The sequence below is a fragment of the Coregonus lavaretus genome (genome assembly GCF_964263955.1).
Source record: "Coregonus lavaretus genome assembly, chromosome: 25".
Lineage (NCBI taxonomy): Eukaryota > Metazoa > Chordata > Actinopteri > Salmoniformes > Salmonidae > Coregonus > Coregonus lavaretus.
The window spans coordinates 42,406,287-42,433,832 of NC_140012.1; the positions used below are offsets into that span (position 1 = coordinate 42,406,287).

The following is a 27,546-nucleotide window of genomic DNA, read 5'->3' on the forward strand; positions in this document are numbered from 1 at the left end:
CGAGGACAGAACATTTCTCATTTGGGTCTCAAGCTGAAAAAGCTGAAGAACCTCTGGTCTAGACTGATGCCAGCCCAACCACTACTGTACGCCACAACATTGTGAAACCAGAAACAATTTAAAACTAGGTAAACACAATATTGCTGTCAGTAAACAACCAACACCATTATCACAGTCAGGGTAGTCCCAAATTGCACCCTATTCCCTATATAGTGCACTACTCAGTCAGCACAAGCAGCTACTCCCTGCGTCTGTTAAAAAGAGGGATGCTGTCCAAGATAAGATAACTAGGTCAAACCAGAGACGAAATCCATGTGGCTCAACTGGAAAAGAATTCAACAATTCAACGAGCCAGTTTAAACCAGTGTAATACACAGAATATCCCCTGGGGGGCGCTGCAGACCAGAGTTCAATCAAAGCTGAACTAAAACAACACTCCCACATTTGGCCCACCATACGACAGACCTTTGGAGGTTTACCGGTGCCGTGTACTGGCGCTGTACGTACCGAGCCAGCTCCTGTTGAGATAGACGGACACGAACACCGGGGGAACCGTGAAGAAGTCCACCACTGAGTTCACCTCCAACCAGAACCACAGCTTGTCGTTGGCCGCTATGAACTAGGGGGAGAAAGAAACCAGTCAACTATATTCCGCCATCCTACTTTTTAATGTTGAAACATGACCGTAGTTTGTTCAGGGTACAAAAGGCAGAAATTAAGAATGAAAGATAGCTAGACATCGCGAAACTGTTGAACGCTTCCACAGTTTTATTGAGTGCAACGTTTCGACTTGAATGTCTTTATTATGTGTGGGTATATATCTGTATTTCATGACATGATTGAAACTTCACTAGCATGACAACTTGTGTACACGTCTAATGTAGCATTGTCTTTATTTACCCGTAGACCAAAGTACAAGAGGAAGAAGACGTTGAAAGCCATGTCGATCTGTAGCGTGAAGTCTTTGTAGAAGTTCTGACAGGACTCGATGGGGCTGTCAAAAACACACAGAAAACAAACCTGTTAGAGACGGCTCACTTATGTCAGATGCACTATTCTTTCCTGAAAACGTTTTTAAAAGAAGACTAAAGAATGAAAGAACTTCAAAAGGTGCAAAAGTTGGTATTTTCCAAAGAACATGCATATAAATAGTCACACGGGCACGTAATTGTAACATGTTCATAGACCCCTGATTAACCCCATAATTTAACTGTGTAAATTACTATTCTGAAAACCGTTTTGACATAGAAATTAATACGTAGTGATTCATTCAATAGCCTAACAGTACAGTGTGTACAGAAGAAGGGTTATTGCTAGGGGGACGTTTCAGTCCATCAAAAGGCTATTTTACACGGGAATCAGAATGACTGTTCGGGACCTTTAATGCTAGAGGTGTGTGCGGTGCAGTGGCAGTAATTGAAGGGTTAATAGCAGGCAGGGGTTAAGACGTCTTTCATGTGATTAAGCAGCCATAGCAGATGCTGCCAATGTAGGGTAGCAGTCTCACCCTCAACGCTTGTATCTGGCACTAAGAATTCAAATTAAAGGTAAATAAATAATTAAATGTTATGAGTTGGGATTACTGTGGCCACTATACATCACGTGAACCAAATCCAGTTGTGTGTAATGACAGTTTACGTTGTTATTGTAAACATCATATGCTGTTTTAGTATGTGGCTGACAGTACAGACCTATATTGCATCTAATAATAAGCCATTTAGCAGACGCTTTTATCCAAAGCGACTTACAGTCATGTGCGCATACATTTTTACGTATGGGTGGCCCCGGGGATCGAACCCACTACCCTGGCGGTACAAGCGCCGTGCTCTACCAATTGAGCTACAGAGGACCACAGGATCTCACGTGGATACAGCCTACCATACCATGTTAACACGAATACTGCCTGACCTACATAACTAGGTAGGCTATATCAGTAAGTAGGCTATCGTGACCTACACAAGTAGGTAGGTTATATATCGTAAAATACGTCAGAGAGCCTTCAGCGTATCCCCTGGCCAATAGAGTGGACAATATGAGACAGCCAGCCTCCCGTCAAACTTAGACCAGATAGGATGCTATTGTTGTTATGTAAAGCCATCAAAATACACTCCTCGAATAGAAGCCCAGGACACAGACTAAACTACCCCAGATCTAACATTGGGCAAAATTCAGTTGATGTCCTGTCATATAGCATGGCTGCTATAGCCTGCTAAAACCTGGATCGGGACAGTGTGACTGAATATGTCATGCAACAAGCCTACCTAGTGCGTTATATTTGTCTAATCCTTTATACAATAAGGTACATTATTGTGTCAATAAATATGCATGTAAAGGTTATGATGCCATTTATACTACACATTACCAATAACAGCAACTGCCAATTCTAAGAATAGTCCAAGCATGGTGAATATTTCAACCCTTCACTTCAGGTGATAATAACCGCAGTATATCTAGTGTGCATACTGCATCCCAAATGGAACCCTATTCCCTATATAGTGCACTACTTTTGACCAGAGCCCTATTTATGTAGCCTAAAGGGAATACAGGGTGCTATTTAGGACTCATCCCAGTGAGAATCCTCAATGGTAGCTGGGTAACGACCATCAGGCCAGATCTGGGCTGCTCAATAATTGAGTGGCTGGTCAGGAAGCAGTGGGCTTTGTCTCTAAAAGAGCAGAAAAACGCAGAGGAAAAAGGCTGCCAGTGGCTACCTCGCTTTTAACCAAAGATGCATGAACGGTGGAGCAGACTGAATATAGAAGTTATATTTTGTAGGACAATGGAAATTTGATGATATTCAGCAACAATGGAATTCTACGTTTTTTTTTGTTTTTTTTAAACAATTTATCAAACCCTCCGAGGGCTCTATCCACTTTCCTGCACTCAGGCACACAGAGGCATGGCTGTGCATGAGTCACTGAGAGTCGTAGCATTTTGGCCAAACGGTGGAATTGTTATTGGCTCAGATTCATTTTTAATTTCCAAAATCGAAAAAACAAAGAATGCTGTTGTACACAAATGGTAATCTGAGGATATCAATTCAACGTAATTCAATCAAAACCAAGATCAGGGAAAAACCTATTATTTGGACCAAAAAAACAACAATGTTTGTTTGAGATGATTATGTAAAAAGCTCTATCTGTGTACATCTTCGGACATCCTCAGCCGTGAGAGGTTGACGATTCACTCAAGGATGGTTGAGGCTTGAGGCTACGGGTGTCCTAAAACGTACACCTACTCTCTGTCTGTCTAAAAGACTGTTTCAACAGGCCTACAAGGCTAATTACAGGAAGAGCCCTTATCAGTTACAACCTCCTGTCACTGAACACACGACTCGCTAACCAACACGTTGCTGCTGCTGCTGCTGCTGTGTGCCAAAGTGTGACTGAGGCAAGCTGAGAGCCTTGTTGACTTTGGGTCAGTTAATGACATTGGGTCAGTTAATGGGTCAGTTAATGACATTGGGTCAGTTAATCCAGGCATCCAGGCTCTGTCGTAGCCGGCCGCAACCGGGAGACCAATGGGGCGGCACACAATTGGCCCAGCGTCGTCCAGGGTAGGGGAGGGAAGTGCCGGCAGGGAGGTAGCTCAGTTGTTAGAGAATGGTGTTTGCAACGGCAGGGTTGTGGGTTTGATTCCCACGGGGGGCCAGTATGATTTTTTTTTTTTTTTTTTATAATGTAGGCACTAACTGTAAGTCGCTCTGGATAAGAGCGTCTGCTAAATGACGTAAATATAAATGTTAATGGGTCAGTTAATGACATTGGGTCAGTTAATGACATTGGGTCAGTTAATGACACTGGGTCAGTTAATGGGTCAGTTAATGACATTGGGTCAGTTAATGACATTAGATTAGCTAATCCTTCAGGCGATGGACAGAGTAATAATACAGTATAGAAACTTCTTAAAATACATTTAATATTGTGGAGAAGCAAGCATCCTTTATTATTGTTGTTGAAATGTAAAAACCACAACAATCTACCAGACGTACAACACAGTTCATTTTACAAGACAAAAGGTTAAAAGGTCAAAGGTCATATGTTTTTCATTCGGTGAAAAGGTATGTTAGGTCGTAACCTTTATGACAGGCTGGGAGTACACCTGGATGACAGGGTGAGGAGAGTACACCTGGAAGACTGGTAGAAAATGGTGACACAGTTGCATTTTTTCGAGAGATGGTTGCCCGAGGCATTGGGGCCGGACGTCTTTCCGGACATTGAAAGAGCCCATCAGCTTTCATCTCCTACAGGCCCCGAGAAGCCACCCCTCTCCCCGAGTCCTCCTACAGGCCCCGAGAAGCCACCCCTCTCCCCGAGTCCTCCTACAGGCCCCGAGAAGCCACCCCTCTCCCCGAGTCCTCCTACAGGCCCCGAGAAGCCACCCCTCTCCCCGAGTCCTCCTACAGGCCCCGAGAAGCCACCCCTCTCCCCGAGTCCTCCTACAGGCCCCGAGAAGCCACCCCTCTCCCCGAGTCCTCCTACAGGCCCCGAGAAGCCACCCCTCTCCCAGAGTCCTCCTACAGGCCCCGAGAAGCCACCCCTCTCCCAGAGTCCTCCTACAGGCCCCGAGAAGCCACCCCTCTCCCCGAGTCCTTATCATGAAGTTTCTCAACTTTCTAGACAAAGTCAGAGTGATGCGAAAAGTCAGGGCCAAGGGAAAGGTGATGTACGGGGACCAAGAGATCACGTTCTTCCCTGACCGATCCGCGGACCTGCAACGAAAAAGAAAAGGCTACGACGGGGGTCAAACGCCAGCTACGACGGGGGTTAAACGCCCTCATCATTGCCTATGTAATAGCCTTCCAAGCTAAACTAAGTCTGACGTCCAATGGGACGGTCACGCAAGTTTCAATCTCCCTCTCAAGCCGAGCCGTTCATCCGTGACATACAACGTGAATCTTCTTCCTAGTCATGTTGCCACTGTGGAGTTTACCACCACCCTGGACTATGGAGAATTAAACCACTTTGGATTATGTGACTGTTGGCTAGCTAACTAACGTTAGCCAATTTATTTGCTGCTAACTAGCATTATTGCTAAGTGAATAATATGGCGAACTAGCCCACTCAAAGTTTCCTTATATTATACTGAACAAAAATATAAACGCAACATGCAACAATTTCAACGATTTTACTGCGTTACAGTTCATATAAGGAAATCAGTCAATTTAAATAAATAAATTAGGCCCTAATCTATGGATTTCACATGACTGGACAGGGGCGCAGCCATGGGTGGGCATTGGAGGGCATAGGCCCACCCACTGGGGAGCCAGGCCCAGCCAATCAGAATGAGTTTTTCCCCACAAAAGGGCTTTATTACAGACAGAAATACTGATCAGTTTCATCAACTGCTGGGTGGCTGGTCTCAGATGATCCCACAGGTGAAGAAGTTGAATATGGAAGTCCTGGGCTGGTGTGGTTACACGTGGTCTGAGGTCTAAAACGACATTGGAGGCAGCTTAAGGTAGAGAAGTGAACATTCAATTATCTGGCAACATTTCTGGTGGACATTCCTGCAGTCAGCATGCCAATTGCACGCTCCCTGTGTTGTGTGACAAAAGTGCAGATTTTAGAGTGGCCTTTTATTGTCCCCAGAGCAAGGTGCACCTGTGTAATGATCATACTGTTTAATCAGCTTCTGGATATGCCACACCTGTCAGGTGGATGGACTATCTTGGCTAAGGAGAAATGATCACTAACAGGGGTGTAAACACATTTGTGCACAACATTTGAGAGAAATAAGCTTTTTGTGCATATGGAACATTTCTTGGATCTTTTATTTCAGCTCATGAAGTATGGGCCCAACACTTTACATGTTGCGTTGATATTTTGTTCAGTGTAGCTCGCTCCTCAGGTTTATACACTTCCCACTCGCAGAGTAGAAAGAAATTACAGCATTTCATTAAGGACTTAAATCTATGTGATCCATGGAGGACTCAGAACCCGATTAAAAGGGAGTATTCATGTTACTCGTCAACATTTCAATAATATTCTCGTATAGACTACTTTTTAGTGTCTTGCTCATTGCTTCCCAATGTAACAGGAAGTGGATATGATAGTATTGTTCTGAGTGACCATTCCCCTGTGTCATTATTCTATAGGGATACAAAATTAGTCAAAGGATCCTCTAGATGGCGCTTGCATCCCAAATGGTTACAGGACCCAGACTTCTTACATTACGTTGGAGTGCATATACAGTGCCTTCGGCAAGTCCTCAGACCCATTGACTTTTTCCACATTTTGTTACGTTACAGCCTTATTCTAAAATGGCTTGAATAAATAAAAAATCCTCAGCAATCTACAGTTGAAGTCGGAAGTTTACGTACAGCTTAGCCAAATACATTTAAACTCAGTTTTTCACAATTCCTGACATTTATTCCTAGTAAAAATGCCCTGTCATAGGTCAGTTTGGATCACCACATTATTTTAAAAATGTGAAATGTCAGAATAATAGTAGAGAGAATGATTTCTTTCAGCTTTTATTTCTTTCATCACATTCCCAGTGGGTCAGAAGTTTACATACACTCAATTAGTATTTGGTAGCATTGCCTTTAAATTGTTTAACTTGAGTCAAACGTTTCGGGTAGCCTTCCACAAGCTTCCCACAATAAGTTGGGTGAATCTTGGCCCATTCCTCCTGACAGAGCTGGTGTAACTGAGTCAGGTTTGTTGGCCTCCTTGCTCGCACACGCTTTTTCAGTTCTGCCCACAAATGTTCTATAGGATTGAGGTCAGGGCTTTGTGATGGCCACTCCAATACCTTGACTTTGTTGTCCTTAAGCCATTTTGCCACAACTTTGGAAGTATGCTTGGGGTCATTGTCCATTTGTAAGACCCATTTGCGACCAAGCTTTATCTTCCTGACTGATGTCTTGAGATGTTGCTTCCACATAATTTTCCTTCCTCATGATGCCATCTATTTTGGGAAGTGCACCAGACCCTCCTGCAGCAAAGCACCCCACAGCATGATGCTGCCACCCCTGTGCTTCACGGTTGGGATGGTGTTCTTCGGCTTGCAAGCAACCACCTTTTTCCTCCAAACATAACGATGGTCATTATGGCCAAACAGTTCTATTTTTGTTTCATCAGACCAGAGGACATTTCTCCAAAAACTATGATCTTTGTCCCCATGTTCTGTTGCAAACCGTAGTCTAGCTTTTTTATGGCGGTTTTGGAGCAGTGGATTCTTCCTTGCTGAGCGGCCTTTCAGGTTATGTCGATATAGGACTCGTTTTACTGTGGATATAGATACATTTGTACCTGTTTCCTCCAGCATTTTCACAAGGTCCTTTGCTGTTGTTCTGGGATGGATTTCCACTTTTCGCACCAAAGTACGTTCATCTGTAGGAGACAGAATGCGTCTCCTTCCTGAGCGGTATGACGGCTGCGTGGTCCCATGGTGTTTATACTTGCTGTTACGTTCCCCAGTTTCTATGTTGTGGTTTGTGTATTTTCGGGTAGGTATTTCAGGAAATGGGTTCCTGAAATTCCCCAACAAGCAGCTGATTGATTGGATGAACATTGATGATTGGAGAGCTGACCCCGCGCCCTCGTCAGGATGCAGCTGTCTCCAATTACCAATTATCCTGAAGCTATATAAGCCCCAGTTGCTCAGAAAAGGCAGGGGGAACCAGAATGGCTAAGAGTTACAGCATGTTGGTTGTATGCTAAGAGTTTGGTATGTACTGTATTGTTGTGAGAACCAATTGTAATGTTTTGTGTTAGTTTGTGGCTCAGAGAGTTTCTTTTAATGTCCTGAGTTAGTTGTTTTTCTCAGGTTTTTGTTGTGAACCAGTTTGTGTTATTTTGTTTCCTTTGTTCCCAAGGGGGAAGGCACCTAGGGAGTGCTTAGGCAAGAGGCCCGCGGGCATACATTACCCATAGAAGTTGACTGTCTATGCACACTAGGAAAGACCTGGGCGGACCATCCCTTGTATTTTGGTTAGTGCACCAGGAGGTGCTAGTTAAGTAAGTAGTGGGTAGGCAGGTAAGGTAGGAGAGGGGGGGCTTTGATATTTACTTTATTTGCTTTGGTTCCGTCCAGCCCCTTTTCCCCAAACTTACCGTGCGAAGTAATAAATTCCCTGTTAACGGTATTCTCTGCCTTTTGTCATCCTTACTCACACCTACAGTCCCATACCTCTTTCACGGCACGGAGAGTTGAGTTGTAGCAGGGTGTTGCGTTCCCTCTTCCGAGAGGAGTGCGTAACACTTGCGTACTATTGTTTGTACAGATGAACGTGGTACCTTCAGGCATTTGAAAATTGCTCCCAAGGATGAACCAGACTTGTGGAGGTCTTGGCTGATTTCTTTTGATTTGCCCATGATGTCAAGCAAAGAGGCACTGAGTTTGAAGGTAGGCCTTGAAACACATCCACAGGTACACCTCCAATTGACTCAAATGATGTCAATTAGCCTATCAGAAGCTTCTAAAGCCATGACATAATTTTCTGGAATTTTCCAAGCTGTTTAAAGGCCCAGTCAACTTAGTGTATGTAAACTTCTGACCCACTGGAATTGTGATACAGTGAAATAATCTGTCTGTAAACAATTATTGGAAAAATTACTAGTAGATGTAGATGTGGTTGAAAAACACGTTTTATTGACTCCAACCTAAGTGTATGTAAACTTCCGACTTCAACTGTACATACAATACCCCATAATGATAAAGCGAAAACAGGTTTTTAGAAATGTTTGCAAATTTATTAAAAATATAAAACAGAAATACCTTATTTACATAAGTATTCAGACCGTTTGCTATGAGACTCAAAATTGAGCTCAGGTACATCCTGTTTCCTTTGATCATCCTTGAGATATTTCCACAACTTGATTGGAGTCCACCTGTGGTAAATTCAATTGCTTGGACATGATTTGGAAAGGCACACACCTGTCTATATAAGGACCCACAGTTGACAGTGCATGTCAGAGCAAAAACCAAGGCATGAGGTCGAAGGAATTGTCCGTAGAGCTCTGAGACAGGATTGTGTCAAGGCACATATTTGGGGAAGGGTACCAAAAAATGTCTGCCGTATTGAAGGTCCGCAAGTACACAGTGGCCTCCATCATTCTTAAATGGAAGAAGTTTAGAACCACCAAGACTCTTCCTAAAGCTGGCCGCCCGGCCAAACTGAGTAATCGGGGGAGAAGGGCCTTGGTCAGGGAGGTGACCAAGAACCCAATGGTCACTCTGACAGAGCTCCAGAGTTCCTCTATAGAGATGGGAGAACCTTCCAGAAGGACAACCATCTCTGCAGCACTCCACCAATTAGGCCTTTATGGTAGAGTGGCCAGACGGAAGCCACTCCTCTGTAAAAGGCACATGACAGAACACTTGGGGTTTGCCAAAGCCACCTAAAGACTCTCAGACCATGTGAAACAAGATTCTCTGGTCTGATGAAACCAAGATTGAACTCTTTGGCCTGAATGCCAATCGTCACGTCTGGAGGAAACCTGGCACCATCCCTACGGTGAAGCCTGGTGGTGGCAGCATCATGCTGTGGGGATGTTTTTCAGCGGCAGGGACTGGGAGACTAGTCAGGATCAAGGCAAAGATGAACGGAGCAAAGTACAGAGATATCCTTGATGAAAACCTGCTCCAGAGCACTCAGGACCTCAGACTGGGGCAAAGGTTCACCTTCCAACAGGACAACGACCCTAAGCACACAGCCAAGACAATGCAGGAGTGGCTTCGGGACAAGTCTCTGAATGTCCTTGAGTGGCCCAGCCAGAGCCCGGACTTGAACCCAATTGAACATCTCTGGAGAGACCTGAAAATAGAAGACTCGAGGCTGTAATCGCTGCCAAAGGTGCTTCAACAAAGTACTGAGTGAAGGGTCTGAATACTTATGTAAACGTGATATTTGTTTTATACATTTGCAAAAATTTCTAAAAACCTGTTTTTGCTTTGTCATTATGGGCTATTGTGTGTAGATTGATAATGGGAAAAAAAACAATTTAATCAATTTTAGAATAAGGCTGTAACGTAACAAAATGTGGTAAAAGTCAAGGGGTCTGAATGCTTTCCGAAGGCACTCTAGATGTTTATTTTACATTGAACACTGATCAAATGCCAGCGAGTACCAGATGGGAGGCTTTCAAAGCATATATTAGAGAGCAAATATGGTTTTACCAGTTTCAAATCAATTCAATCTGAAAATGAGAGAGATGGACAGTAAAATCAGAGAATTGGAGAGGGAAGTAAACCAATAACTATTTGCTCTTATGCTCAGTATGAAGAACTTCCCACTTCAATGGCTGCAAACAGCTTAACGAGGCTGAAACAGTCCTTCTATGACCGAGGTGAAAAGCTGGTAAATTGCTGGCCTGTCTAAGAAGTTACATTCAGACAGAGCCATTAATGCAATTCATAATTTACAAGGACAATCATCAACAGATCCTATAGAAATAAACCAAACATTTGCTTCCTACTACAACACACTTTCCAACTCTGAATCTCCTGAGAACTGAACTAATCAGGTCTTGATTTTCCCTCTATTTCAGAAGACGCAAAATTGGATGTGGAAAAGGAATTGGATGGTGTTGAAATTTCTGATGCTATTTCCAGTATGAAGGGAGGTACAGCGGCAGGTCCAGATGGGCGCCCAATAGATATTTATAAGACATTTAAGGCCAAACTTCTAGGTCCACTTTTGGATATATATGCTGAATCCTTTCAGCAAGGTTGTTTCCCCTCCTCTCTAAGGAGTAATTTAAATCACTCTTATTCTGAAGCCTGATAAATCCCCAACAAAATGTGAAAGTTACAGATCGTGCTCCCATATCTAATGCACAAAGACCAAAATGGCTTCGTGAAAAACCGTCAAGGTTGAGTGTGAGCAGAGAGCTAAACATATTGCATGTGTGAAGGGTCCTCTGATACTGCCATACTCTCCCATGTGAAGGGTCCCTGATACTGCCATACTCTCCCATGTGTGAAGGGTCCTCTGATACTGCCATACTCTCCCATGTGAAGGGTCCCTGATACTGCCATACTCTCCCATGTGTGAAGGGTCCTCTGATACTGCCATACTCTCCCATGTGTGAAGGGTCCCTGATACTGCCATACTCTCCCATGTGAAGGGTCCCTGATACTGCCATACTCTCCCATGTGAAGGGTCCCTGATACTGCCATACTCTCCCATGTGTGAAGGGTCCCTGATACTGCCATACTCTCCCATGTGTGAAGGGTCCCTGATACTGCCATACTCTCCCATGTGTGAAGGGTCCTCTGATACTGCCATACTCTCCCATGTGTGAAGGGTCCCTGATACTGCCATACTCTCCCATGTGAAGGGTCCCTGATACTGCCATACTCTCCCATGTGTGAAGGGTCCTCTGATACTGCCATACTCTCCCATGTGTGAAGGGTCCCTGATACTGCCATACTCTCACATGTGAAGGGTCCCTGATACTGCCATACTCTCCCATGTGAAGGGTCCCTGATACTGCCATACTCTCCCATGTGTGAAGGGTCCCTGATACTGCCATACTCTCCCATGTGTGAAGGGTCCTCTGATACTGCCATACTCTCCCATGTGTGAAGGGTCCCTGATACTGCCATACTCTCCCATGTGTGAAGGGTCCCTGATACTGCCATACTCTCCCATGTGTGAAGGGTCCCTGATACTGCCATACTCTCCCATGTGTGAAGGGTCCTCTGATACTGCCATACTCTCCCATGTGGAAGGGTCCCTGATACTGCCATACTCTCCCATGTGTGAAGGGTCCTCTGATACTGCCATACTCTCCCATGTGTGAAGGGTCCTCTGATACTGCCATACTCTCCCATGTGTGAAGGGTCCCTGATACTGCCATACTCTCCCATGTGTGAAGGGTCCCTGATACTGCCATACTCTCCCATGTGAAGGGTCCCTGATACTGCCATACTCTCCCATGTGTGAAGGGTCCTCTGATACTGCCATACTCTCCCATGTGTGAAGGGTCCCTGATACTGCCATACTCTCCCATGTGTGAAGGGTCCCTGATACTGCCATACTCTCCCATGTGTGAAGGGTCCTCTGATACTGCCATACTCTCCCATGTGTGAAGGGTCCCTGATACTGCCATACTCTCACATGTGAAGGGTCCCTGATACTGCCATACTCTCCCATGTGAAGGGTCCCTGATACTGCCATACTCTCCCATGTGAAGGGTCCCTGATACTGCCATACTCTCCCATGTGAAGGGTCCTCTGATACTGCCATACTCTCCCATGTGTGAAGGGTCCCTGATACTGCCATACTCTCCCATGTGTGAAGGGTCATCTGATACTGCCATACTCTCCCATGTGTGAAGGGTCCTCTGATACTGCCATACTCTCCCATGTGTGAAGGGTCCCTGATACTGCCATACTCTCCCATGTGTGAAGGATCCTCTAATACTGCCATACTATCACGTGTGAAGGGTCCTCTGATACTGCCATACTATCACGTGTGAAGGGTCCTCTGATACTGCCATACTCTCCCATGTGTGAAGGGTCCTCTGATACTGCCATACTCTCCCATGTGTGAAGGGTCCCTGATACTGCCATACTCTCCCATGTGTGAAGGGTCCTCTGATACTGCCATACTCTCCCATGTGTGAAGGGTCCTCTGATACTGCCATACTCTCCCATGTGTGAAGGGTCCCTGATACTGCCATACTCTCACATGTGAAGGGTCCCTGATACTGCCATACTCTCCCATGTGAAGGGTCCCTGATACTGCCATACTCTCCCATGTGTGAAGGGTCCCTGATACTGCCATACTCTCCCATGTGTGAAGGGTCCTCTGATACTGCCATACTCTCCCATGTGTGAAGGGTCCCTGATACTGCCATACTCTCCCGTGTGTGAAGGGTCCTCTGATACTGCCATACTCTCCCATGTGTGAAGGGTCCCTGATACTGCCATACTCTCCCATGTGTGAAGGGTCCCTGATACTGCCATACTCTCCCATGTGTGAAGGGTCCCTGATACTGCCATACTCTCCCATGTGTGAAGGGTCCTCTGATACTGCCATACTCTCCCATGTGTGAAGGGTCCCTGATACTGCCATACTCTCCCATGTGTGAAGGGTCCCTGATACTGCCATACTCTCCCATGTGTGAAGGGTCCCTGATACTGCCATACTCTCCCATGTGTGAAGGGTCCTCTGATACTGCCATACTCTCCCATGTGGAAGGGTCCCTGATACTGCCATACTCTCCCATGTGTGAAGGGTCCTCTGATACTGCCATACTCTCCCATGTGTGAAGGGTCCCTGATACTGCCATACTCTCCCATGTGAAGGGTCCCTGATACTGCCATACTCTCCCATGTGTGAAGGGTCCTCTGATACTGCCATACTCTCCCATGTGTGAAGGGTCCCTGATACTGCCATACTCTCCCATGTGTGAAGGGTCCCTGATACTGCCATACTCTCCCATGTGTGAAGGGTCCTCTGATACTGCCATACTCTCCCATGTGTGAAGGGTCCCTGATACTGCCATACTCTCACATGTGAAGGGTCCCTGATACTGCCATACTCTCCCATGTGAAGGGTCCCTGATACTGCCATACTCTCCCATGTGAAGGGTCCCTGATACTGCCATACTCTCCCATGTGAAGGGTCCTCTGATACTGCCATACTCTCCCATGTGTGAAGGGTCCCTGATACTGCCATACTCTCCCATGTGTGAAGGGTCATCTGATACTGCCATACTCTCCCATGTGTGAAGGGTCCTCTGATACTGCCATACTCTCCCATGTGTGAAGGGTCCCTGATACTGCCATACTCTCCCATGTGTGAAGGGTCCTCTAATACTGCCATACTATCACGTGTGAAGGGTCCTCTGATACTGCCATACTATCACGTGTGAAGGGTCCTCTGATACTGCCATACTCTCCCATGTGTGAAGGGTCCTCTGATACTGCCATACTCTCCCATGTGTGAAGGGTCCCTGATACTGCCATACTCTCCCATGTGTGAAGGGTCCTCTGATACTGCCATACTCTCCCATGTGTGAAGGGTCCTCTGATACTGCCATACTATCACGTGTGAAGGGTCCTCTGATACTGCCATACTCTCCCATGTGTGAAGGGTCTTCTGATACTGCCATACTCTCCCATGTGTGAAGGGTCCTCTGATACTGCCATACTCTCCCATGTGTGAAGGGTCCTCTGATACTGCCATACTATCACGTGTGAAGGGTCCTCTGATACTGCCATACTCTCCCATGTGTGAAGGGTCCCTGATACTGCCAGACTCTCCCATGTGTGAAGGGTCCTCTGATACTGCCATACTCTCCCATGTGTGAAGGGTCCTCTGATACTGCCATACTCTCCCATGTGTGAAGGGTCCTCTGATACTGCCATACTCTCCCATGTGTGAAGGGTCCTCTGATACTGCCATACTCTCTCTTGATGCAGAGAAGGCATTCGATAGAGTTGAGTGGTCTTATTTATTTGAATTGCTTTAAGAGATTTGGGTTTTGGAACTACTTCTGGAAATGGATTAACATATTCTATACCGACCACAGTGCAGAAGTTGCCACTAACAACTTGATTTCACAACCTTTTGAGCTTTTTCGGGGCACAAGACAAGGGTGTCCGACTCTTCCTTTTAGCTATAGAAGCCTTTGCCGTTACATTTGTATTTTGTATTTATTAGGGATCCCCATTAGCTGCTGCCAAGGCAAGGAAATAAAACATTAGATGTTGAACATCGAGTGGCCCTGTATGCCGATGACACCCTCTTATTCCTAACAGATCTAAACAATTTGATCTCTTCCCTCTCCAATTTGATTAATACCTTTGGTCAGTTTTCTGGGTTTAAAGTTAATGAAACCAAATCGTCCATCCTTTTCGGCAACAGTCAAGAGAGACTGAATCCAGTTGTACAGCATCCATTTGTGAATACAGAGCAAGGTTTCACATATCTTGGTATTAAAATCACACCCGAAAATAGCTCCTTGAGTTCAACAAATTATGACCCCATGGTAACGAGTGTAACAGAATCCATCAACAGATGGCCATCATTGCAGCCTATATCTATTACTGGTATAATAAATATCATTAAGTTTAATATTCTGCCCGAACGTCTTTATCTATTTCAATCAATTCCTCTGGCTCCACCACCTTTACTTTCCCCAAAGATCTGAAAGATACTCTAACATGTTATCTGGAGCAACAGAAAACCAAGGCTTTCACTTCTTTACTTGCCCCATGACAGAGGGGGGATGCAACTTCCAAACCTACAGCGGTATTTCTGGGCTGCAATGTTTTGGTTCTCCAAGGAACCGTACTTACCCTGGCTGCAGACTGAAATTCTGTCCACAAAAGGCTTAACTTTGGATGGATATTTGTACTCTGCTCCCTTTAAGAAACTAAGGAAGAATACTACTAATCCCTTTGTTAAAAACACCCTAACTATATAAGACGAAGTACAGCAATAGCTGGGTGAATCCCCTGTATTATCCAATTTTCCACCAATTTGGGGCAATGACAATTTCACACCTGGTAAAAAAACAAGAAAAACAAGAAAATTGTATTTCTGTAACTGTTGATTTTCCTATTTGGAACTAATAAATATATGTGTTAAAAAAAAATATATATATATATAGACCTTTTAATGCAAAACACAGCAAAAATCTAAAAGGGCATTCCATTGGAGTTTCCTAGAACTTGAATGATGAATAATGCTGATTGTTCTAGAGCAGGAACGTTGGTCTTTCCTGTCTGGTCTGCTGTCTTAGAGCCTCTGATCCTTGCATTATAGAGATTAAGCAATTTCATCTGTGAGTAAAAGATTGTCAGCGGTGGGCGCTCTGCGTCGTTGAAATGTATTGTAAGCTGGTTACCTGGAAAGGATTTATCTCTAAATGAAGAGATGACAGGAAAGGACAGGACAGGACAGAAAGACAGGACAGGACAGAAAGCCAGGACAGGACAGAAAGCCAGGACAGGACAGGACAGAATGACAGGACAGAACAGAAAGCCAGGACAGGACAGAAAGCCAGGACAGGACAGAAAGCCAGGACAGGACAGAAAGGAAAGACAGGACACAATGGAGGGACAGGACAAGAGACAGGACAGGACAGAAATGACAGGACAGAAACGACAGGACAGGAAGGAGAGGACAGGACAGGAAGGCTGGACAGGAAGGACAGGGCAGGACAGGATAGGACAAATGTGACAGGACAGGAAGGACAGGACAGAAGTGACAGGACAGGACATATTGGACAGGACGCAGGACGTGTGCTCAGATGTACAGCTGCATTCAGGGTTTTAACTACAGCATGTGCTGAGGATGAATGATACAGCACCGTGTTCAGGTGTGTGAAAGGTCTAATAAGTAACAATACATACTTCTGGTCCAGTGCATTTTGGCCTAATACCCACAATGCCCATCCTAAAGTATAGATCAGGACTGCCCAACCCTGTTCCTGGAGAGCTACCGTCCTGTAGGTTTTTGCTCCAACCCTAATCTAGCACACCTGATTCTAATAATTAGCAGGTTGAAAAGATGAATCAGGTTAGTAACACCTGGGGTTGGAGCGAAAACCTACAGGAGGGTAGCTCTCCAGGAACAGGGTTGGGCAGTCCTGGTATAGATGATTTAGAACTGATTTAGAACTTCCAGGAAACCACAACAGCATCACCACGACCTTAACTGCCTGCATCTACAGTTACAGTCATATCTACTTTGCAGGTCATCAAAATGTTGAATATGTGTAAGGAGCATCTATTTTATTTCAGATCTCATATTACAGCATCTTTATAAACCAGGTTACAACCTCATAACCCTCGTTACTCCTCTATTCCACCTCTATCACATCTTTCACCAGATTAGATTTGGATCCCATTGACAAAAAGAGAATCTCATTGTTGAGGAGTGAAGCGCTGTCACAGAATAGAACCTTCTGGTAGATTATCAGAACAAAAAGCATGATATAACTGTAAGGCACAGGTCCTAACTGTAAAATGAATACTTACTCAGAGGAATCTATGAAGTATATTACAAGGGCTCCGATGCTGAGGGCAAAGACAAGCACCACCTGAAAGAGAGAGAGATGTTATTAAGTAGCACACTGACAGGTAATATAAAGGTCCCAGTAATTAGCCTGCTCTGGGGATATCACATTTACAGAGGTAGATGATATGTTTATTAAGGCCAAGGATAAATAATTCATAACTGGCACTGTCAGAGTATAGTTAGTAGCTACATCTCACTTCAGCTCATTCTGACTGAGAGCACTGGGTTAACAGCTACACAGGGGAACACAAACCCACACACTCCCCCTAGCTGAAAGGAATGCACCACTCCCTCTAGCTGAAAGGAATACACCACTCCCCCTAGCTGGAATACACCACTCCCCCTAGCTGAAAGGAATACACCACTCCCCCTAGCTGGAATACACCACTCCCCCTAGCTGAAAGGAAAACACCACTCCCCCTAGCTGAAAGGAAAACACCACTCCCCCTAGCTGGAATACACCACTCCCTCTAGCTGAAAGAGAATACACCACTCCCTCTAGCTGAAAGGAATACACCACTCCCCCTAGCTGAAAGGAAAACACCACTCCCTCTAGCTGGAATACACCACTCCCCCTAGCTGAAAGAGAATACACCACTCCCTCTAGCTGAAAGGAATACACCACTCCCCCTAGCTGAAAGGAATACACCACTCCCCCTAGCTGGAATACACCACTCCCCCTAGCTGAAAGAGAATACACCACTCCCTCTAGCTGAAAGGAATACACCACTCCCTCTAGCTGAAAGGAATACACCACTCCCTCTAGCTGAAAGGAATACACCACTCCCCCTAGCTGGAATACACCACTCCCCCTAGCTGAAAGAGAATACACCACTCCCTCTAGCTGAAAGGAATACACCACTCCCTCTAGCTGAAAGGAATACACCACTCCCTCTAGCTGAAAGAGAATACACCACTCCCTCTAGCTGAAAGGAATACACCACTCCCCCTAGCTGGAATACACCACTCCCCCTAGCTGAAAGGAATACACCACACCCCCTAGCTGAAAGGAATACACCACTCCCCCTAGCTGAAAGGAATACACCACTCCCCCTAGCTGAAAGGAATACACCACTCCCCCTAGCTGAAAGGAATACACCACTCCCCCTAGCTGAAAGGAATACACCACTCCCCCTAGCTGAAAGGAATGCACCACTCCCCCTAGCTGAAAGGAATACACCACTCCCCCTAGCTGAAAGGAATACACCACTCCCCCTAGCTGGAATACACCACTCCCCCTAGCTGAAAGGAATACACCACTCCCCCTAGCTGAAAGGAATGCACCACTCCCCCTAGCTGGAATACACCACTCCCCCTAGCTGAAAGGAATACACCACACCCCCTAGCTGAAAGGAATACACCACTCCCCCTAGCTGAAAGAGAATACACCACTCCCCCTAGCTGAAAGGAATCCACCACTCCCCCTAGCTGAAAGAGAATACACCACTCCCCCTAGCTGAAAGGAATCCACCACTCCCCCTAGCTGAAAGAGAATACACCACTCCCCCTAGCTGGAATACACCACTCCCCCTAGCTGAAAGAGAATACACCACTCCCCCTAGCTGAAAGAGAATACACCACACACAGAACTGTAAACAACTCAGTTCATCATGTCAATAGACAGTAATAGGTAGTGAGACAAGGAGAGGAGACAGTAATAGGCAGTGAGACAAGGAGAGGAGACAGTAATAGGCAGTGAGACAAGGAGAGGAGACAGTAATAGGTAGTGAGACAAGGAGAGGAGACAGTAATAGGTAGTGAGACAAGGAGAGGAGACAGTAATAGGCAGTGAGACAAGGAGAGGAGAGGAGACAGTAATAGGCAGTGAGACAAGGAGAGGAGAGGAGACAGTAATAGGCAGTGAGACAAGGAGAGGAGAGGAGACAGTAATAGGCAGTGAGACAAGGAGGGGAGACAGTAATAGGTAGTGAGACAAGGAGGGGAGACAGTAATAGGCAGTGAGACAAGGAGAGGAGAGGAGACAGTAATAGGCAGTGAGACAAGGAGAGGAGAGGAGACAGTAATAGGCAGTGAGACAAGGAGGGGAGACAGTAATAGGCAGTGAGACAAGGAGGGGAGACAGTAATAGGCAGTGAGACAAGGAGAGGAGACAGTAATAGGCAGTGAGACAAGGAGAGGAGAGGAGACAATAATAGGCAGTGAGACGAGGAGAGGAGACAGTAATAGGCAGTGAGACAAGGAGGGGAGACAGTAATAGGCAGTGAGACAAGGAGAGGAGAGGAGACAGTAATAGGCAGTGAGACAAGGAGAGGAGACAGTAATAGGCAGTGAGACAAGGAGAAGGAGAGGAGACAGTAATAGGCAGTGAGACAAGGAGAGGAGAGGAGACAGTAATAGGTAGTGAGACGAGGAGAGGAGACAGTAATAGGCAGTGAGACAAGGAGGGGAGACAGTAATAGGCAGTGAGACAAGGAGAGGAGACAGTAATAGGCAGTGAGACAAGGAGAGGAGACAGTAATAGGCAGTGAGACAAGGAGAGGAGAGGAGACAGTAATATGCAGTGAGACAAGGAGAGGAGAGGAGACAGTAATAGGCAGTGAGACAAGGAGAGGAGAGGAGACAGTAATAGGCAGTGAGACAAGGAGGGGAGACAGTAATAGGCAGTGAGACAAGGAGGGGAGACAGTAATAGGCAGTGAGACAAGGAGAGGAGAGGAGACAGTAATAGGCAGTGAGACAAGGAGAGGAGAGGAGACAGTAATAGGCAGTGAGACAAGGAGAGGAGACAGTAATAGGCAGTGAGACAAGGAGGGGAGACAGTAATAGGCAGTGAGACAAGGAGAGGAGACAGTAATAGGCAGTGAGACAAGGAGAGGAGAGGAGACAGTAATAGGCAGTGAGACAAGGAGAGGAGAGGAGACAGTAATAGGTAGTGAGACGAGGAGAGGAGACAGTAATAGGCAGTGAGACAAGGAGGGGAGACAGTAATAGGCAGTGAGACAAGGAGAGGAGAGGAGACAATAATAGGCAGTGAGACGAGGAGAGGAGACAGTAATAGGCAGTGAGACAAGGAGAGGAGAGGAGACAGTAATAGGCAGTGAGACAAGGAGAGGAGAGGAGACAGTAATAGGCAGTGAGACAAGGAGAGGAGACAGTAATAGGCAGTGAGACAAGGAGGGGAGACAGTAATAGGCAGTGAGACAAGGAGAGGAGAGGAGACAGTAATAGGAAGTGAGACAAGGAGAGGAGGCAGTAATAGGCAGTGAGACGAGGAGAAGAGAGGAGTCAGTAATAGGCAGTGAGACAAGGAGAGGAGAGGAGACAGTAATAGGCAGTGAGACAAGGAGATGAGACAGTAATAGGTAGTGAGACGAGGAGAGGAGACAGTAGAAGCAGTGAGACAAGGAGAGGAGACAGTAATAGGTAGTGAGACAAGGAGAGGAGAGGAGACAGTAATATGCAGTGAGACAAGGAGAGGAGACAGTAATAGGCAGTGAGACAAGGAGAGGAGAGGAGACAGTAATAGGTAGTAAGACGAGGAGAGGAGAGGAGACAGTAATAGGCAGTGAGACAAGGAGAGGAGACAGTAATAGGCATTGAGACAAGGTGGGGAGACAGTAATAGGTAGTGAGACAAGGAGAGGAGACAGTAATAGGTAGTGAGACAAGGAGAGGAGACAGTAATAGGCAGTGAGACAAGGAGAGGAGAGGAGACAGTAATAGGCAGTGAGACAAGGAGAGGAGAGGAGACAGTAATATGCAGTGAGACAAGGAGAGGAGACAGTAATAGGCAGTGAGACAAGGAGGGGAGACAGTAATAGGCAGTGAGACAAGGAGGGGAGAGGAGACAATAATAGGCAGTGAGACGAGGAGAGGAGACAGTAATAGGCAGTGAGACAAGGAGAGGAGAGGAGACAGTAATAGGCAGTGAGACAAGGAGAGGAGAGGAGACAGTAATAGGCAGTGAGACAAGGAGAGGAGACAGTAATAGGCAGTGAGACAAGGAGGGGAGACAGTAATAGGCAGTGAGACAAGGAGAGGAGAGGAGACAGTAATAGGCAGTGAGACAAGGAGAGGAGACAGTAATAGGCAGTGAGACAAGGAGAGGAGAGGAGACAGTAATAGGCAGTGAGACAAGGAGAGGAGAGGAGACAGTAATAGGCAGTGAGACAAGGAGAGGAGACAGTAATAGGCAGTGAGACAAGGAGAGGAGAGGAGACAGTAATAGGCAGTGAGACAAGGAGAGGAGACAGTAATAGGCAGTGAGACAAGGAGAGGAGAGGAGACAGTAATAGGCAGTGAGACAAGGAGAGGAGACAGTAATAGGTAGTGAGACGAGGAGAGGAGACAGTAGAGGCAGTGAGACAAGGAGAGGAGACAGTAATAGGTAGTGAGACAAGGAGAGGAGAGGAGACAGTAATATGCAGTGAGACAAGGAGAGGAGACAGTAATAGGCAGTGAGACAAGGAGAGGAGAGGAGACAGTAATAGGTAGTAAGACGAGGAGAGGAGACAGTAATAGGCAGTGAGACAAGGAGAGGAGACAGTAATAGGCAGTGAGACAAGGTGGGGAGACAGTAATAGGCAGTGAGACGAGGAGAGGAGACAGTAATAGGCTGTGAGACAAGGAGAGGAGAGGAGACAGTAATAGGCAGTGAGACAAGGAGAGGCGTGGAGTCAGTAATAGGCAGTGAGACAAGAAGAGGAGAGGAGAAATTAATGTGCAATGAGACAAGGAGAGGAGACAGTAATAGGTAGTGAGACAAGGAGAGGAGAGGAGACAGTAATATGCAGTGAGACAAGGAGAGGAGACAGTAATAGGCAGTGAGACAAGGAGAGGAGAGGAGAGGAGACAGTAATAGGTAGTGAGACGAGGAGAGGAGAGGAGACAGTAATAGGCAGTGAGACAAGGAGAGGAGACAGTAATAGGCAGTGAGACAAGGATGGGAGACAGTAATAGGCAGTGAGACGAGGAGAGGAGAGGAGACAGTAATAGGCAGTGAGACAAGGAGAGGAGACAGTAATAGGCAGTGAGACAAGGAGAGGAGACAGTAATAGGCAGTGAGACAAGGAGAGGAGACAGTAATATGCAGTGAGACAAGGAGAGGAGAGGAGACAGTAATATGCAGTGAGATGAGGAGAGGAGAGGAGACAGTAATAGGCAGTGAGACAAGGAGAGGAGACAGTAATAGGCAGTGAGACGAGGAGAGGAGAGGAGACAGTAATAGGTAGTGAGACAAGGAGAGGAGAGGAGACATTAATAGGTAGTGAGACAAGGAGAGGAGAGGAGACAGTAATAGGCAGTGAGACAAGGAGAGGAAACAGTAATAGGCAGTGAGACAAGGAGAGGAGACAGTAATAGGCAGTGAGACGAGGAGAGGAGAGGAGACAGTAATAGGTAGTGAGACAAGGAGAGGAGAGGAGACAGTAATAGGCAGTGAGACAAGGAGAGGAGACAGTAATAGGCAGTGAGACAAGGAGAGGAGACAGTGTAGCTCGCTAGAGTTTCTACAGAGAGAGAGAGAGAGAGAGAGAGAGAGAGAGAGAGAGGAGAAACAGAGACGCCGCAAAGCCCTGAGCCTAGTCATAGAGCTATCACAACAACAAAACAAGGTCATTGACAGTGACACCCTCTCTCTCTGTCTGTCTGACCGTCTGTCTGTCTGTCTAATAGGGAAGGCCTTCTGAATAAAATAGATCATGCAGTCTATCTATAGCCTGGTCCCAGATGTTTGTGCTGTATAGCCAACTTTTATGGTTGATGTTATTGTTAATGTTCGGCATTAATGACCATGGGAGTACCAGGCTAGTCTATCTATACACTGTGTGGGAGAGACTATAGGTTAATAGACATGCAGATCCAGTGGTGTTAGATAACATTAGTTAAGTGACAGTCCTGACACCATAGCTGTACTGTCTGAAACGTAGTGGCCTGAGGTAACCAGGCTAAACAGTCTGTGAGTGCATGCCAAAAGGCACCCTATTCCCTATACTGTATACTTTTGACCACACTTTAGTGCACTATATAGGGAATAGGGTGCCATTGGGGATGTAGCCTGTGAGTGGCCTGGGGTTAAATCTGACAGAGCAAGCAGTCAATTGCAGAAGAAACGGTGATAGCGGTGGTGCCAAAAATACCCAATTGTCATACTTGAGTAAAAGTAAAGATACCTTAATAGAAAATGACTCAAGTAAAAGTGAAAGTCACCCAGTCGAATACTACTTGAGTAAAAGTCTAAAAGTATTTGGTTTTAAATGTACTTAAGTATCAAAAGTAAATGTAATTGCTAAAATGTACTTAAGTATCAAAAGTAAAAGTATAAATCTTTTCAAATTCCTTATATTAAGCAAACCAGACGGCACGGGGTGGGGTAGGAACCAAAATCCCTCAAAATTAAAACCCCAGTGCATGTAATGTGTTCGGGCCACAGTAATGTAATCCTGATAGTCACAGATGAGATCAGAGGTTAACTCCAGAAACCTGGGTTCAAATACTATTCCAAACTTTTCAAACACTTTTGAGCGTTTCCTTAAAGTGGAACTGACAGCGTTTTAACTACTTTGCAGATATAAAACAAACATACAATCATAATATGTGTAAAAAATATGCTAGAAAACCAACTTTATAAGAGGTTTTAAAAGGGTCTATCTGACAGGAAATGCCATGACGTACAGTAAGGCATTGTTGGCAGAATAGATTGATGCAGTTCAATGAATGATTCATATAATTCACCAATACATTTCTTGGTAGTCCAAAAAATACTGCTACCAGGTTGTAAATCACAGATGGCCTGGTACATTGTTTGCTGCCTCCATTCGGGATACACTGTTTCAGTTTCAATGACTCAATATTTTGGGCAAAAACGTTACAGCCTTATTTTAAAATGGATTAAATAAATAAAAATTCCTAATCAATCTACACACAACACACAATAATGACAAAACGAAAACACGTTTTTAGAAAAAGAAAACAAAACAGGAATACCTTATTTACGTAAGTATTCAGACCCTTTGCTATGAGACCCCAAATTGAGCTCAAGTGCATCCTGTTTCTATTGATCATCCTTGAGATGTTTCTACAACTTGATTGGAGTCCACCTGTCATAAATTCAATTGATTGGACATGATTTGGAAAAGCAAACAACTGTCTATGTAAGGTCCCACAGTTGAAGGAATTGTCCATGGTGCTCAGAGACAGGATTGTGTCGAGGCACAGATCTGGGGATGGGTACCAAAACATTTCTGCAGCATTGAAGGTCCCCAAGAACACAGTGGCCTCCATCATTCTTAAATGGAAGAAGTTTGGAACCACAAAGACTCCTCCTAGAGCTGGCCGCCCGGCCAATCTGAGCAATCGGGGGAGAAGGGCCTTGGACTGGGAGGTAACCAAGAACCCGATGGTCAGAGTTCCTCTGTGGAGATGGGAGAACCTTCCAGAAGCACAACCATCTCTGCAGAACTCCACCAATCAGGCCTTTATGGTAGAGTGGCCAGATGGAAGCCACTCCTCAGTAAAAAGCACATGACAGCCCGCTTGGATTTTGCCAAAAGGCACCTAAAGACTTTCAGACCATGAGAAACAAGATTCTCTGGTCTGATGAACACAAGATTGAACTCTTTGGCCTGAATGTCAAGCGTCATGTCTGGAAGAAACCTGGCACCACCCGGTGTAGCATTGTGGTGGCAGCATCATGCTGTGGGGATGTTTTTCAGCGGCAGGGACTGGGAGACTAGTCAGGGAAAGATGAACGGAGCAAAGTACAGAGAGATCCTTGATTAAAACCTGCTCCAGAGCGCTCAAGACCTCAGAATGGGGCGAAGGATCACCTTCCAACAGGACAACGACCCTAAGCACACAGCCAAGACAACGCAAGTCTCTGAATATCCTTGAGTGGCCCAGCCAGAGCCTGGACTGGAACCCGAACGAACATCTCTGGACAGAACAGAAAACAGCTGTGCAGCAACGCTCCCCATCCACCCTGATTGAGCTTGAGAGGATCTGCAGAGAAGAATGGGAGAAACTCCCCATATACAGGTGTGCCAAGCTTGTAGCGTCATACCCAAGAAGACTCGAGGCTGTAATCGTTGCCAAAGGTGCTTCAACAAAGTACTGAGTAAAGGGTCTGAACACTTATGTAAACGTGATATTTCCTTTTGATTTTTTTTATACATTGGCAAAACTTTCTAAAAACCTGTTTATCATTATGGGGTATTGTGTGTAGATTGATGAGGGGAAAAAAACTATGTAATCAATTTTAGAATACATTTAAGTCATTTAGCAGATGCTCTTATCCAGAGCGACTTACAGTTAGTGAATACATTATATATATATTTTTTATACTGGCCCCCCGTGGGAATCGAACCCACAACCTATCAACTGAGCTACATCCCTGCCAGCCATTCCCTCCCCTACCCAGGACGATGCTGGGCCAATTGTGCGCCGCCCATGAGTCTCCCGGTCGCGGCCTGCTGTGACAGAGCCTGGATTCGAACCAGGATCTCTAGTGGCACAGTTAGCACTGCGATGCAGTGCCTTAGACCACTGCGCCACTCAGGAGTCTAGTGTCTAGAATAAGGCTGTAATGTAACAAAATGTCAAAAAAGTGGCAATCTACTCTGATTTCAGAACACTCTCGTCAGAGTGTGCCAGAGCGCAGAATAACTGATGAATTTACGAACGTGCAACACATGCAGAATATGACCGGTGTCAGTAAACATAGACAAAAAAAGTAATAGTTAGTCAAGAACATGTAAACAGCCTAACCAGCTCTGCTAGGGTGAGTAAAATGATCAGAGAGAGGTGTTCTCTCATTAAACGTTGTGTTGGAAGTAGCTTTAGCCAGGTTGGGACAAGCATACATTGGCAGGCAAGCTGCAGAAGGACGAGGAGGCTACAATTTAAATCAAATCAAATCAAATTGTATTTGTCACATGCGCAGAATACAACAGGTGTGGACCTTACAGTGAAATGCTTCCTTACAAGCATTTAACCAACAATGCAGTTCAAGAAAGAGTTATATATTTACTTATTTATTTACTAAATAAACTAAAGTAAAAAATATAATTAAAATTAAAAGTAACAAAATAAAATAACAATAACGAGGCTTTATACATGGGGTACCGGTAACGAGTCAATGTGCGAGGGTTCAGGTTAGTCGAGGTCATTTGTACATGTAGGTAGGGGTAAAGTGACTATGCATAGATAATGAACAGCGAGTAGCAGCAGTGTAAAAACAAATACTCTGTGTGGCCATTTGATTAATTGTTCAGCAGTCTTATGGCTTGGGGGTAGAAGCTGTTAAGGAGCCTTTTGGACCTAGACTTGGCGCTCCGGTACCGCTTGCCGTGCAGTAGCAGAGAGAACAGTCTATGACTTGGGTGACTGGATTCTTTGACAATTTTTTGGGCTTTCCTCTGACACCGCCTAGTATATAGGTCCTGGATGGCAGGAAGCTTGGCCCCAGTGATGTACTGGGCCGTACGCACTACCCTCTGTAGCGCCTTGCGGTCAGATGCCGAGCAGTTGCCATACCAGGCAGTGATGCAACCGGTCAGGATGCTCTCGATGGTGCAGCTGTATAACTTTTTGAGGATCTGGGGACCCATGCCAAATCTTTTCAGTCTCCTGAGGGGGAAAAGGTGTTGTCGTGCCCTCTTCACGACTGTCTTGGTGTGTTTGGACCATGATAGTTTGTTGGTGATGTGGACACCAAAGAACTTGAAACTCTCGACCCGCTCCAATACAGCCCTGTCGATGTCATCTCCTTTGTCTTGATCACTTTGAGGGAGAGGTTGTTATTCTGGCACCACACTGCCAGGTCTCTGACCTCCTCCCTATAGGCTGTCTCATCGTTGTCGGTGATCAGGCCTACCACTGTTGTGTCGTCAGCAAACTTAATGATGGTGTTGGAGTCATGTTTGGCCACACAGTCGTGGGTGAACATAGAGTACAGGATGGGATTAAGTACGCATCCCTGAGGGGCCCCAGTGTTGAGGATCAGAGTGGCAGATGTGTTGTTACCTACCCTTACCACCTGGGGGCGGCCCGTCAGGAAGTCCAGGATCCAGTTGCAGAGGGAGGTGTTTAGTCCCAGGGTCCTTAGCTTAGTGATGAGCTTTGTGGGCACTATGGCGTTGAATGCTGAGCTTTAGTCGATGAACAGCATTCTCACATAGGTGTTCCTTTTGTCCAGGTGGGAAAGGGCAGTGAGGGGTGCAATTGAGAATGCGTCATCTGTGGATCTGTTGAGGCGGTATGCAAATTGTAGTGGGTCTAGGGTATCCGGGATGATGCTGTTGATGTGAGCCATGACCAGCCTTTCAAAGCACTTCATGGCTACGGGACGGTAGTCATTTAGTCAGGTTACCCATCATTTATCAGTGTCATTTTGACGGCCAACTAGCTGAAAAAGTTTCAGAGGGTTTATCTAACTTTCCCTCATTTGATTTTAGCTCATATTGCTCTGGCTACCATTAGTTGTTGATCTTGTTGTTGTTGATGTGCATAACTGAGGGAGAGAGAGCCTACCTTTTCATGGTTGTTTGATCAATAAGACTGTAAAGTTCCCAAATATAAGAACTTTGGACTCCCGAGTGGCGCA

The 27,546-nt window shown here is 45.6% G+C and overlaps 1 protein-coding gene across 1 annotated transcript in view; it reads right to left on the reverse strand.

The window, feature by feature from the left end:
* The window catches only part of LOC311100923 (calcium-activated potassium channel subunit alpha-1a-like), a gene marked incomplete at both ends in the record, with an annotated part of 217,684 nt that overhangs the window by 86,734 nt on the left and 103,404 nt on the right, over positions 1-27,546 (reverse strand). Inside the window, 3 exon segments of the mRNA XM_084141903.1 lie at positions 508-619; positions 901-994; positions 16,948-17,009. Coding sequence (XP_083998029.1) covers positions 508-619; positions 901-994; positions 16,948-17,009 — 268 coding nt within the window.